This window comes from Saccostrea cucullata, unplaced genomic scaffold (assembly GCF_032062105.1).
Source record: "Saccostrea cucullata isolate Sc308-1 unplaced genomic scaffold, CSIRO_AGI_Scuc_v1 ctg952, whole genome shotgun sequence".
Taxonomy (NCBI): domain Eukaryota; kingdom Metazoa; phylum Mollusca; class Bivalvia; order Ostreida; family Ostreidae; genus Saccostrea; species Saccostrea cuccullata.
In genome coordinates, this window is record NW_026919591.1 from 108,582 (window position 1) to 123,493 (window position 14,912).

At 32.7% G+C, this 14,912-nt stretch overlaps 1 protein-coding gene across 2 annotated transcripts; it reads right to left on the reverse strand.

Annotated features, from left to right (window-relative positions):
• Positions 1-7,543: 7,543 nt before the first annotated feature.
• LOC134233928 (uncharacterized) lies at positions 7,544-11,976 on the reverse strand. Of its 2 annotated transcripts, XM_062715991.1 has the most exons (13): positions 11,723-11,976; positions 11,372-11,488; positions 11,172-11,223; positions 11,037-11,072; positions 10,625-10,785; positions 10,330-10,483; positions 10,059-10,145; positions 9,755-9,950; positions 9,585-9,661; positions 9,048-9,191; positions 8,687-8,844; positions 7,947-8,134; positions 7,544-7,617 (listed from the first exon to the last, which is right to left on the reverse strand). In XM_062715991.1, exons 1-13 carry the CDS (start codon positions 11,903-11,905, stop codon positions 7,596-7,598), a joined length of 1,575 nt encoding a protein of 524 aa, XP_062571975.1. In that variant the 5' UTR covers positions 11,906-11,976; the 3' UTR covers positions 7,544-7,595. The 2 variants fall into 2 exon arrangements, with proteins under 2 accessions (XP_062571975.1, XP_062571982.1); XM_062715998.1 differs by lacking the exon at positions 11,037-11,072.
• Between the last annotated feature and the right edge of the window lie 2,936 nt (positions 11,977-14,912).

The following is a 14,912-nucleotide window of genomic DNA, read 5'->3' on the forward strand; positions in this document are numbered from 1 at the left end:
TCTATTGATTATATATTGAAAATACATGAATTCTTTGAAAATCTTCTTCTCTGCTCCTGGGTATTAAATAAGCTAACTAAGTGCCTAGTTATGGTGAGCACGAGTGCCTCTACCAAAATTGTGAATTTTATGGCCCCAGGATAAGGGGTTCTGGTATTAGGGGGGGGGGCTCTATTGATTATATAGTGAAAATACATGAATTCTTTGAAAATCTTCTCTGCACCTGGGTATTAAATAAACTAAGTGCATAGTTATAATGAGCAAGAGTGCCTCTACCAAAATTGTGAATTTTATGGCCCCAGGGTCAGGGGTTCTAGTGCTGGGGGGGGGGGGCTCGATAGATTATGTAGTTAAAATACACGAATTCTTTCAAAATCTTCTTCTGTGCTCCTGGGTATTAAATAAACTAACTAAGTGCATAGTTATGATGAACAAGAGTGCCTCAACCAAAATTGTGAATTTTATGGCCCCAGGGTCAGGGGTTCTGGTGTTAGGGTGGGGCTCTATTGATTATATAGTGAAAATACAGGAATTCTTTGAAAATCTTCTTCATTGCTCCTGGGTATTAAATAAACTAACTAAGTGCATAATTATGATGAGCAAGAGTGCCTCTACCAAAATTATGAATTTTATGGCCCCAGGGTCGGGTTTTGGTGTTAGGGCGGGGCTCTATAGATTATAAAGTGAAAATTCATTAAATCTTTAAAAATTTTCTTCTCTGCTCTAGGGTATTAAGCAGATGAACTACCTATATAGTTATTATCTACAAGGGCCCTAATCTTCCAGAATTGTGAATTTCAAGGCCCCAGGGTCAGGGGTAATATGGGGGTGTGTACTTATATACTGAAAATGAATGAATGGTTTGAAATTTGCTCCTTGGTATTAATCAAATATCAAGGCCTAAGGGTCAGGGGTTCATGTGTAGTAGGGGCACTACTGATTATTGCTGAATATAACTGATTAGTTGAAATGCATTTTTTGTTCCCCTACCTTGTGTATGGGTATTGAGTAAACAAACTAAGCAACTGCTAAGTGAATTGTTATGATGAATTAAATTTAATCACTGGAAAGTTGTTGCATAATGCTCAGGTGACCTATAAGGCCCATGGGCCTCTTGTTAATTGAAAAAAGTTTTAAGGACACATCACAATGCTGTGTGATATATATATCTGGGGGGATGTGTTGGCACATACCAATAGTTTGTGTATTTCTTCTTTAAAACAGTCAGTTTTTCCCCCAAAATTTCTTAAATATTAAAATCACCTAAAACGTTCTTGGGGGGGGGGGTGTATGTGAACCAGTAATACCCAAGCCAACAGCTTTGATGTTAATATACACTCTGGTATGAAAAAGCACTAGTTCAGTTACGGACTGCCAAGGAATAAACAGGAAGGTTTAACAAAGAGTTTGCTAAAATTTCAAGCATTTGCAATGAGTACTTGCTGAGAAAACTTATTACGATTATTTGTTAAATATTTACAGAAAGACGTACAGATACACAAGATATTGATATCGGATTCAAAAATGAATTCCACTATATGGCCTGCATAAACAAATAGTGTGCTATAATTTCATCTGCAATCAGTAGTTGCTTTAGAAAGTGTGACAAAAATTTGTCAGGAATAGTAGGGAGAGACGCAAGGATAAACAGGAAGTTGACATCGGATTCCTACTAAAATGAATCCCACCATATGGCATGCCTCAACAAAGAGTGCGAAATTGGTCAATTTTAAGCCAATGTGATGAGAAATTGCTGAGAAAACTGACGAAAAATTTCTTACGGACGAATAGACAGCGAAACACACACACAGAGACAGACATACACAGAAGGGTAAAACATACCCCTCTTCTTCGGAGCGGGGTTTTAATTAAAGAAAAATATCAAACAAATGATTATGTTCCTGTTTACATGAATCGGATTCGGCGGAATACTGAGAACATTCGTGTTTCATCTTAGCTTACTGTTTAAATCATTATTTTTAGTTAAACTATCAGTTTAAATAATAACTCGTACATCATAAATATTCGAAGTCAAAAATTTGTTTTATCCCATGGAATGCAATTTTATTGGCTAAATTTGCTAAAAGTGAAAGGCACACTGGAATAGAAACTTTAAAATATAACGATTAGGTTTTTCCCAAAATTGTAATATTTTTTTCCAAAATCTGGTAAGGCATGTGATGTTAAACATAGAATTAACTTTGGACAGCCTTGACATACTTTTGAAGAAAAGAAATTTGATGGTCACTAATGTAACAAAAGGTTGCTGAATATTCCTTTAGTTATTCAATATCACCTGATAAGAAAATTATTAACAACTATTGATTAATAATTAACTTCAGGAAGGAAACCATGTAGATTTGCAGGTGTAAGAAATATGTGTAACAAGTGAAAAACTGCAGAAATACTATATAATAAGGGAAAATGCTATTTTCAGCATATCTTTTATAGAATTTTACAACAAGCTAACAGATAGTTCATTATTCTTTTAAATCAAAAATATTTCATGATTTGAAGAGCGGAGACGCAGCATCGTTTTTTTAAAGGAGGCGCTAGAGAAAAAATACTTATTTGAAAAAGTTGACGTGCAAAAATCATATTTCGTGGAGAAACCATAAAGTTGAGCAGATATTGCATTCTATTTAAAATCGGGCGTTACCCCCCCCCCCCCCCCCCCCCCCCCCCACACACACACACACACAAACACGTTTTGGGTTTCATAAGAAATCTTTCACTAAGGTGACAAGACTGTAGGAAGCAATTATATAAAAAATAATGTAAGACATGTTTTTATATAAGGGGTGTTAAGAAAGTTCGTTTCATGATGAAATATTTTCAAAAAAATCAAAGTAGTGCTTAATTATAGAGATGAATTTTCAAGTCTGACACAATTAATGGGGTGTGCTTTAGATTTAGAGCAATTCATTTCTAGCAGGAAATTATAGGATTTTTTTGTATACATGTGTATATATCAGAAAATTTATTGGGATAGGGCCCTCATTCCCCCACCTTCCCCCGGTTCCTACGGCCCTGCATGATGAAAGATGAATGAACATGACAATCGAGCGAAAAACCTTTTGTGTTAAAATTAAATATGAAGTTGAAAAATTAAATCTCAAATACATGTATGTATCAAAATAAACTTTATGCAAAATCTCCAAAATTTGCAAATTTTTCACAAACATTAAAATTATTTAGTTATGAAATTTTATATACACACTTATTAAAGAGGGCAAAAAGAGTCATTTTCTCATACTATAGCACTATTTCTCGAAATTTGTATAAATATTTACATATTTGGTCACCCAAAATATGGACCAAGGACCCACTATTATATACCATAGAAATATACTTTTATGATATAACTTCCGCATCTTTTTTGAAAAATACTTAAGTCCGTTAAGTCAAGGGTGATTTCTCAAACATGATTTAAATGCTACTGTTCATCAAGGCTATTGTAGTCTAGTGGTTAGCGTTTGTAGTGCTATATGTACTCTCGAAAATTGATACTAAAGATTTTTTTATTGCTAGGGTTGGATTCCCACGTGACGAATAAAACATTAATTTTTGATTAAAAAAAAAACTTTATCGAGAAAATTTTCCACAGAAAAGTTTTGTTTAACAATAAAATGGTCTCTTTGGTTGTTAGTAAGCTAGGGAATTAATGATTAGTGGAAAATGAAATAAAGGAAATAATATTCAGTGGGTGTAATTATTTTATCATAATCTCATAAATTTCAATAATTAGAACTTTGCTTTATCTAATATATTCACAAATTGAATATGCTTTTAGATATATCTGAAGCTATAATCTTTCTATACGCAATATTAATATTCATCCATCTCCATTTGTAATTAAAAATCATTTTTGTAATCCAAATTAAATACTGAAATAAAATTCTTTGAAATTTAGAAAGGAAATATTTGAATAAACACCAACACATTTTGGTGTCATATTTTTTCTTTGTTTATAATTGTGTGATTTATTTAAAAGACATATTTAAAAACTTCAACTCAATTATTTTTTTGTACAAAACAAATTTATTCATTTACTTAAGAGTCAAATAAACAGTACCAATAAAGAAATGAAATATAGCGTTAGCTAATTAAATTAAATACTCATGCAGATTGAGGTGTCAAAAATTAACCACTCGTGGGCCCCAACTATAGCTTGCCCTCTTTTCTTTATTTGCTTGCACATTGAGCAGGTTTCGACAACACCCGTGCAAATACACCGAATTTGTTTTTTGCTTAAAGGTAAAAAGTTGGGGGGGGGGGGGCGGCATGCAGGGCTTTGCTATATATCTACACCCAAAAAAGGGTTCGCCTGGATCCACTTAAGGCTTTACAGACAGCCCAAAAATAATCCTTTACGTGTCTAAATTTTCACAAAATAGTATTTTCTTAGATATTGTTAATCGCACTAATCTAGCGAAATAATAATCTCTCAAAAATATTTTGTGAGGACGTCCTCACTTAGAATTCTCTCTTTTGCTTGGATTGGGGACAAACAGGAGTGAGCACTTTATTTCTGACGACATAAAGTTGCCATTTCCGAGAGAGATAGTATCCCATATACTTTAGAAGTCAATGTCCCTATAATACGGTAATCGGTTCAATGTCCCAACATAGTAGGTATGCGTCTAGAGAGAGAGAGAGAGAGAGAGAGAGAGAGAGAGAGAGAGAGAGAGAGAGAGAGAGAGAGAGAGAGGAGAGTGGGGAGAGTGGGGAGAGAGAGGGAGTTGGAGAGAAAGAGTGGGGAGAGAGAGTGAATTGGGAGAGATAGGGAGAGGAACTGGGAGAGAGAGAGCAAGAGAGAGAGAGGGAGAGGGAGGGAGAGAGAGAACATCGATATCATTAGGCCAAGAAAAAAAATATGTTTGTTTCCGCTTTCAGGCTGAAAAAATATAGGGTAGGTAGGTAGGCAATTTTTTTTTTTTTTGAAAATTTTTTTTTGCTTCTTTAATCAAAATGTGTATAGAAGTAACATAATGACAAAAGAAATAGTGTTTTCAAGCATTTCTGTGACTTAAACTTATAATAGAAAGGTGACCCAAACTTATTTCTGTCTTGAAAAGCTTGCAAAGTTTGAGACTATAATTCCCCGGGTGAAATCTTGCACTTCATGGGAAAAAAGCATTAAAAAATTTTTAGGGTCGGCACTATAAATTAGGGTCGGTCGGGAAAGCGGAAACAAACATATTTTTTTTCTAGGCCTTATAGCCTAGCTATATGGTTTCCTATAACTGGGATAAATCTGTACTATTTGTATTTTATTTGCGCATATGTAACATGATATTCAGTGAAATACTTTGGGTTCGGATTCCCCTAAATTTGTAGATTTATTAAATTTATACGTTTATTAAAGCAAATAAAAATACAGATATGGATATAAAGGATAGGAAATTTCTCGAGAGGGACGTTAAACAATAATAAATCAATCAATCAATCTAATAGATGTAATAAGAATACAGTATCAAGTCCGCCGACAACCTAAAATATACGTAATAACTCTTCATGCTCCTGTGCTGAAGCGACTTTTAATACAATATAAATTGTAATAATAAAAAAAAAACCCTGGCGGGACACTTTGAGAGGGGTGAGAGAGGCCCTAGAGAGTTATGGTACAAGATTTCATAAAATTCCATTGCAAAAGCTCAAATGGTTCTTGACATATACAATGTAGCCCCGGAAACGACAGCGTTACACTCAGACGGAAATTATAAATTATGACCTTGAAATCAATAGGGGTCTGCCTTAGGCCACAGTGACATGGAGTTGTTAAGTAAAATTTCATTACAAATGCTCAAAGGATTCTCAAGATATCGAGCAAAAACGAGATAAAATTTTATTAATTAATGACCTTGACCTTTGACCTTTTGACCCCAATCAATGGGTTTCTTTTTTTTGGGCATAGGGGGTTGCTGTGCAAAATTTTATTGCGAAAGCCCAAAGGGTTTCCGAGATATCGTGCGGAAAAGAAAGAGTTACAAACAGACAGAAATACGGACGGATGGACAAACAGACCCAAATTAATATCCCCCCACTTTCAGTTAAAGCGGGAAACAAAAAAGAAAAAGGCTCAATTGGCATTTAAACCGTGGACCTTCTGCTTTCTAAGCGAGAATCTTTCCCCATCGACTAACTTGATATAGCGAGGAATTAAATGCAAACAACAGGATAAATACATATCGTATACATGTTTACATCACATTACAAAATTTCACAAGAAACTTAGTGTGTCCAGATAAGCCTCTAATTCACCTTTTTGCTTCAAAACCAATAGGTGTCTTTTTTTGGCCATAGGGAGTTTTGTCATGTAGAATTTAATTGCAAAGTTGAAAGTTTCTTGGGATACCGCTTGGAGATGAAAGTGTTAAAGACAGACAGAAATATAACCGAACAGAGGGATGGACAGGATGGAGGCATAGTTAGTTTTCATCATGGTATATTATTCAATTGCCCCCAGATGAGTTTTACACACAAAAAAGTGTATGAATTTACAACCTTGACCTTTGACTTCAAAAAAAGAAGGGGTCTTCTCTATGCCATAAGAAGTTGTGATATAAAATATCATTACAAAAACTTAACGGTTTCTCGAGATATTGGATAGAAACAAAAATGTTAAAACAGAAATTTATAACCTTTAACCTTTTGATTTCAAAATCAATAGAGATCTTTCTTAGGCCATGGAGAGTTATTGTGTAAAATTTCATTGCGAAAGCTCAAAGGGTTCTCTAGATATCGCGTGGAAACGAAAGCATTGCGCACAGACAGAACTAACGACGGACGGACAGACAGAACGAAACACGCCCACTTTTGGAGGGGAACAAAATATATCAAGTCTGGAGACATAATTTGTACAACCTTTAATCTACACTCCATTTGCAGTGCCTGCATATGATATTAGTATAATAAAATGTAAATTATGTTTTGTAGCTGCAATAATGTAGCCCTGTCCGATTTTTAAAAAATCTGATATTTTCTGGAAAGGGCTCATCTCCCTCTCCCTAGAATGGGGGATCGATTGATTATATGTTGTTTAACGTCCCACTCAAGAATTTTTCACTTATATGGAGACGCCACCACTTGTGAAGAGCTACAAAATTTGTCCTATACTCGTCACGCAGGGAGGGATGTTGTTCGCACCAACACCTACTGCGACACAGAACCTCGATTAATATGGTCTCATCCGAAGGACCGGTCTGTACGTCCCACAGTGGGATTCAAACCCCAGACATAAGGATTGACTCCTTACTTTGTGACCCTAGAGCAGACGCTCTAACTACTGTGCCACGCAGTAAAACTGATTTATGTACCATTAAAACAAACTGATGGAGGGTCATTTACTTCACATGTCAATGCCAACACAATGGCGTTTGGAATTGGTAAAATAACTCGTATAATTCTCTCTTTCATGAATTGCAAAATTTCAATGTTGTACTCATTGAAAACTTAAGATGATGAAAAGATAAACTATTTTTATCATTTAATTTAAAAATAAAAAAAAAACATCAGAATGAAAAATCAGATTTATTTAAAGTACATGTACATATATGTAAATTCAAAAAATGTTCTCGAATGTCAAGGTCACTTCATTGTGGTGTTTTGTTGAATCTGAAAAATAATAAATAAAATTAATTTTCTCATCCTCATAATGTCAGGGGTCCAACATGTTGTAAGAGTGGAATTTTTCACAGGATGTGATCTTCAATTACATCATTTTTTCGGACTTTTAATTACATACCAAGATAATACAGAGCCCGAATTATATATGTATTCGTGAGTTGAAAATGTATATAAAAATTAAGATGAAAAGAGTAATAGTTTGATGTTCAATGAGCCATAACGGGCTAAAATACTCTCATTTTATTAGAAATATTTCACCCAAATGAAATTTGTCTTTTCTGCTTCTTTAGAACTTTTTTTTAGAAAATGGAACATACGTATTGCAAGGTCCATCTAAGACAATGATGTCATCGATAGCAATATCACCATGGTAACTAGCGCCCTCTGTGACCTCCAGCAGTACCTGATGACGTTTTACTGACGTAGGAATTTCGATAACTGCTCTTTGCCAGCTGTTTCCTTGATCTCCAGATTTTGTCCAAATCGTGCTGTTAGAACTTCCTTGCTATATATAGAAATTTGAAAATAAAATAAAATAAAGATAAAATCAATATTGCATAAATTTTCAAATTTAGTTTTGAATAACATTCGACATTATATAGACTATAGAACTATAATATTACTGTAAAAATTGCAAGATAAGACACGAAATATAAAACTAAGAGAGGAATAGTCCCTTGACATATGTTGCCGAGGGGTTATTCCCCCTTGGTCGCCATCTTGTAGGACACAGTAGTGAATTTACCTTTTTGAGCAACCAATTTTAAACATGAATGCAAGAGATATATGGGGGAAAATATTGACAATCTTAAAATTATGAATTATTAGAGGCTTTAACAAACGTTTATTCATAGGAAAAATAGTGTTATCTTTACCTCAGTAACCAGAATAACAAAATGAACTTGATTTAATAATGATGGGATATTGGAATGTTTCCATACAATATGGTGGCAGCCTAACTTTTAGGCAAAATATGGTATAGGAAAAGGGTTTATTATTTGTTTAGAAAAAAAAAGTGTACAATGTTTTTTTACTGCTGTACTTGCATGTTTCTTACCAGAATGACTCTCAAAGACGCTGTATCCCTGCCAAACATGTGGTACCAAAACGTCAAACACTGAGGCTGGGTATTGAAAAAGTCCGAGGATACCAGAACGGCCTTGTCTCCTTTTCGTTGGTCAGATGACTCCAGGAATAAATAATATCCACCAGGGTCTGGTATTGAAATCAAATATTCTAGTTTAATTGAAGTCAACGTTTTGAATGACTTAAATTTTACAAATACGTAAGAATAATTTAATGAAGTAAACTTTAAAGTCTGCTTTTGTCATTTCATCGTGCTGACATGTTCTTTAATGATACATGTACTATTTGCAAAGGAAGATAACTTTGTATATCATCTATACGCCAAGACTTACTTCCCCCTATCGTGTGGTCGGAGGCGGGACCTGTCACGGCTGTTATGGTAGATCCTTGATGACGTAATAGGTCAAAGTTATCTCCCTTGCTCTGTGTCCATGTACAGAGATCTTTCTCAAAATCACAGTCATGGCTGTCCACACCTGTAAAGAAACTGCATATAAATAATGTAGGAGAGGAAGACCCTCAGCCAGTAGAAACCAAATTATTTCTAAAAAAAAAATGGAGAGAGAGAAAAAAGAAAACAGCTAAATTATCATACAAGGAAAACTGATACAAATCACTCTGAAGGAGATAATTAAATCTTTTTTTTAAAATTGACTTTATATATAAAAGTAATCTTCGAGTTATCGGCCTTTGCATAGAAGCAGTCCATCTTATCATTTATAATGCAGAAAAAGAAAAAGCCAGCAACAAATAAAAATAAAAACAAGGAAAATAATAAACTCTTTAATTTCAATAATATGATTTCGGATAATTCATTCTAATTTGTTCAAACAATGGAAATTCAAAACCAAAATCAAATTAGTACTCACCTGTTGGTGTTTTAATTTCGAAATTACTCTGCACTGTTACAGTAGTACCATTGGAATCTAATACCTGCGCACTGCACCTAAATATCAATACACAATTTTTTATTCATACATAGAAAAATACCTCTGAATATATCGGGAAAAACATATTTCAAGTACGAAAAAATTCTAACCTGTATTTCCCAGCGTCCCCTGGATACACTTCCGGTACAAGGAGATCGTTTCCATTTTGGACCATTCTCTCCGGAACTTGTGAAGACCCTTCTTTCGACCATGTAACATTGACCAATGTACCATTGCCTATCGGACACGCCATCATAATTCTGTCCAGAATTCTGCTCTGAATTAGGTTACTCGTTTGCTTTGGAGCTGTAAGAGAACAAAATTAATTCTTTCTTCGAAGCCAAGAGCTGTTGCAAGGTTCTAATATACATGTACATTGTAAGTCGTTGTTTTGTTTGCATTGTAGATACAAACCTTTACAAAGACACTTTGGATTAAGTCCTTTTCCTGAATTTCCTTTAGGACCGATGTCACCATTATCACCTGGAAGCCCTTGGGATCCTACATAATAACAAAAATATATACATTAGCATACGATCAAACATACGACTTTAACAATAATAATTAGAAAATCTGTCTTTTTATTCGCTAAGAAGCACACTGTTGCAAGTCAGCATAATGTTTCCGAAAAATTATCTGAATATTATCTGATAAATATTTACAAAAAACAAAATCCACAGCTTACCCTTATTTCCAATATCGCCCTTCTCTCCGGATGTCCCTGGGTCTCCCTGAGCACCCGGAAGTCCGAATGGTCCTAAATCGCCCTTTGCACCGGAAGTACCCGGATCTCCACTGGAGCCTTTAACTCCTGTATCACCTTTGTTTCCTTTTGGACCCTAAAATAAAAGGAAATAAAACAAGACGTCATTAAAATGAATTATATCAAAATATTCATATATTTCTTAAAAAAGAAAGTTTACATTTGAAGCTTTCCGTGTTTTTAAAAGAAAAGAAAACATTAAGGTTTTTTTTTTTACCTTTAAACCAGTATCACCGTTTTCGCCAAGCTTTCCAATATTGCCCATGGGGCCTTCGGCTCCTTTTCCGCCTTTTATTCCGGATTCCCCTTTACGTCCGGATATACCTGGCGGGCCTCTTTGTGGTTGTTGTCCAGGGTCTCCCTTCTCCCCGGGGGTACCTATAGTTTTATTTTGGTTTGTTAAATAATGTTCTTATAACGAAGCTTACAATTTCTAAGCGTGCAATTTCAGGGAAAACGCGAAAAATGAATAAAGAAGGAAGGAGTATGTAAACAACAGAATTTGAAATAAAGAATTGAATTGATGTTTTCAGTATGGTATTTCAGAATAAAACATGAACAGAATATGAATTAATGAATTTAAATGAAAAATATGTGTTTTCAACAGGTTTTCATTTCTATATACTCACCTTTTAATCCAAAGAGTCCAATGTCTCCTTTTGCACCTGGAATTTATTAATATTTCTTATAACGAAGGAAGTCAAGAGAGAGAGAGAGAGAGAGAGAGAGAGCCTCTTCAATAACTTGATGCAAAATATGCATACCGTGCACACATAGCCTGGTGTTATTGATGCAGTGTTGCTCCAAAACTTTTTCCTATAAATGAGTAATACTATATTAGAAAATGTATTATCAACATAATCGAAATTTACATTATCATGAAGATTAGGAATATAAATATATTTTCAGTTTCTCGTTCTATGTTCTTACAGATTCTAATCTTCGAAGTAATTCATCATAGTACCTGAGCTTTAAGGAGGTCTGCCATCATCATTTCTAGGGGAGACAATTGTCTTTTTTGGGTTTTGATGTGTACATCCTCTTTTGTGGAATATAAAGTTTGGAGATCGTGGATTTGATCCTTAAAAATAATTAGATTAACGATATATGTATTATGAACATATAAGATTATAGTTCAGCATTATGCAGTTAAGTCTAAATTTTTGACATACAAATAAATTTATCAAGACGGGTTAATAAAATACAATGTAAATCAACTAAATAAAAATAATTGATAAACAAACGAACAATAAATAAATAAATGCTAGTAAGTAAATAAATATTTAAATAAACAAATATATATTTCTCTACAGACCAGACTCCATTCCTTGTTACGTGTTTCACAGTTGTCTATCAGTAGATCTAGGACCTCAGTCTCCTGCTGATATTCCTGACTGAGAGACAGGGACCGGAAGTAGAGATACAGGTTCAGAGACGTAAACAACACGGTATGAATCAGGAGGGACAGTCCCGCTATTGTTTGGACAGTAGTCGCCATTTTGATTTACCAACTGATAAGACTTTGTACATGTGTATGCATTGATTCAATTTCTTATCTCTAGCTACTATCAGAATATTATACACAAAGACGTTAGGGCTCGATGGGCTTTTTTTTTTTAAATTACGTGCGTCAATTAATAGAGGGAATCATTTGAATATGACCTATTAATTTTATATTTTACTCTGAATCTTAAAGACATTATGTAAAATTGTTTGATACACCAGAGAAAAAATTCATTTGACATGATAACTCTATTGAAAAGGCATAACATTAAAGGTAGAAAATATTTTATGCAGCGCTGCAAAATTTCAAATCACCTTATACTCTTACAAAGCGGATAATTAATTCTATTAACTGTTTATTTAAACTTTTGGAGCAAGTTAATTTGTATTGAGAAAATTTCATAGAATGAATTTGAATAAGATTGTATACATTTGGTAATACGTATTTTTATCATGTAAGATAACGTAAAATAAAGATAAAATCAAAATATTTTGTAGTTGCATTTTTAAGTATAATTCATTTGGCTAATTAAACACTTTTGGCAATTATTGATTTAATGTAAACTATAACTCATGTTATAACCATAGTAGTTGCTGTGAATTCTGTTGTTGATTACATTAACCTGAAAGTAAGGAAACACACTGCTATTTTTTCTTAAGGATGTAGATCGATGATTCTGCTGATGTGTAAGCCATTTATAGAGAACTCCTTTGGTTTTATCCATTTACATGTGCATAAAGTTTTGGCTCACTAAACCTTTATTTTTTTTTAATTTTGACTTTTTGTAATTTCGGTAGTCCTCTTATATATTAAGAAGAGTTTTTAAAAAAAAGAAACTTTCGATTTATTTACTATGCCAATTAAATTCAAAGCAGAAGTCTGGTCCTGCTGCAATCTTTTCAATGCCTTGGATCTCAAAATATGCTTTTCTTCTTTATTTCAAATAATGAACACACTAATAAAAATTGCCAAATTTTATAAAGTTTAAGACATGCCAAATAATATCGAGCTCAGCAGCAATACATCCTTAAAAGCCTATAGACATTGTACGCTATGCGCTTCAATGTATTCTGCTGAGTCTTTTTAAATAATGGCACTTTAATTCAATTTATTCATTATTTGAAAGAAATGCTTAGAAGAAAAATATGAGTTTGTTAGCATATTGCGGTGGCATTTCTGTATGATACCAGTATATTATATAATTTTTACCATATTCCTTTTCAAATTTTTTTTTACAATCATAAAATATGCCGCAAATTCCCTGGAAATACCCGGTAAATCAAAACGAAAACGCATAGACCTCATGAATTTCTTTTTAATTATGCTTAGTCTTTGAAAAAAAATATAAAGTGTTTTGTTGGGAAAAAGTACAGCGTCTCATCTCTGATTAATGAGACAAGTAAACTAACATCCACTTTTCAGATTCATTGTTATTCCTTTATTCATTTTTGGAAAATATGTTTTCATTTACCTCGATAGATTCGATACATATATAGAAAGCTTCTGTCAAAAGAGGCAAAGAAAATAGCATACGTATTTATATTATTTTTTTTTAAATTCCTTTATTTGCTAGTTTTCGCATAAGTAGAATATTTAGCACTGATTTAATTTTTGAATTATTAGCGATGGTGCTGGAATCGCTAAAATTAGATATCGCTAAAAATGAATCTTTTTTTTTTAATTTGTAATAGCTTTTTAAGTGATCATTTACAAGTCGCTTAAATTACATCTCCCCAAAAATAAAATACCATTTAGGAGAAATCGCTAAATTTGCGTCTTGCTAAAAATTTCCACTTACACGGTATATTAAATTACATTTCATACTTTAGTATACGATTTATATACAATTAAATGCAAAAATTTCTATGATAAAAATCAGCACTTAAAAACGTCCAAAATACAACAACAACGAAAAATAATGTTGATTAGAGCATAAATTAAGTTAATGATATATGTCAGAATTGGTCTTCTATTTACATTAAAAGATTTAATCAGAATAGCATAAACATAAGATTTCTAGGTCCGTTTAACACATTACGATAAAAATTTCTAAAAGGATTTAGAGTTTTAGAATATTTATAATATAGTTCAAATGTCTAAATTTCAAAATCTCAAACTGATTTCGTTTATTGGAATTTAATATTTAAGAAAACCTAAACTTTCAAATTTCCAAACAGGTTTAACATTTTGAGTTTTTAGATTTTTACCTGAAATATTCAAAATTCAAATTTTTTACCAAAGACAAATTTTGTATTTTAAACTTTTGAGTTTTTAATCTACCGTTTGTTCGAAAGTTTATGCTCAACAATCTAAAATTCGACATAACATTTTCGTCTTTTGATTTTTTTTTAAAAGTTACTTCAAACTTCCAACTTTCAAACGCTTTTGATTTTTAGAAATTTAGAATTTTGATTTAAAAACTCAACTTTTAAATAACCAAATCTCTTTTGTACATTTTGAGTTTTTAGAAGTTTACTTCAAATATCCAAAATATCAAATTCCATACCTGTTTTAAATTTTGGATATTTAAAGTAAAATTCTAAAAACATATAGTGTTAAGTTATTAGAAATTAGAACATGTGAATAAAAATTCCAAATTTCTAAAAATCTTAAACATTTAAAAGTTGGATTTTAGAAGTTTGAGGCTAATTTCAAAAAAATCAAAAGATGAAAAATATTATCGAAGAATAGATTGTTGAAACTTTCTGAAGAAACGGTACACTAAAAACTCAAACGTTTAAATTCCATTAATCGTTTGAATTTGAATTTTGAAAATTTAAGGAAAAAAATCTTAAATCTAAAATTTCTAAAACCTATTTGAAAATTTAGATTTTTTGAACTAATATATTAAATTTCAATATGCAGATTGTATCAAATCAGTTTGAGTTTTTGAAAGTTAGGAATTTGAACTACCGTATAAGTAAGTAAGTAAGTAAGTAAATTGTTTATTATAGTGACATGTGTTATACAGTACAATGAAAAACATTTAATACAATTAATA

Coding starts and splice junctions, on each gene's coding strand:
- LOC134233928 (XM_062715991.1), bottom strand. CDS start 11,905: ATGGCGACTACTGTCCAAACAATAGCGGGACTGTCCCTCCTGATTCAT. Junction 10,146..10,329: donor GGGCGATATTGGAAATAAGG/GTAAGCTGTGGA, acceptor GTTATTATGTAG/GATCCCAAGGGCTTCCAGGT. Junction 8,845..9,047: donor CGACCACACGATAGGGGGAA/GTAAGTCTTGGC, acceptor TTTCAATACCAG/ACCCTGGTGGATATTATTTA.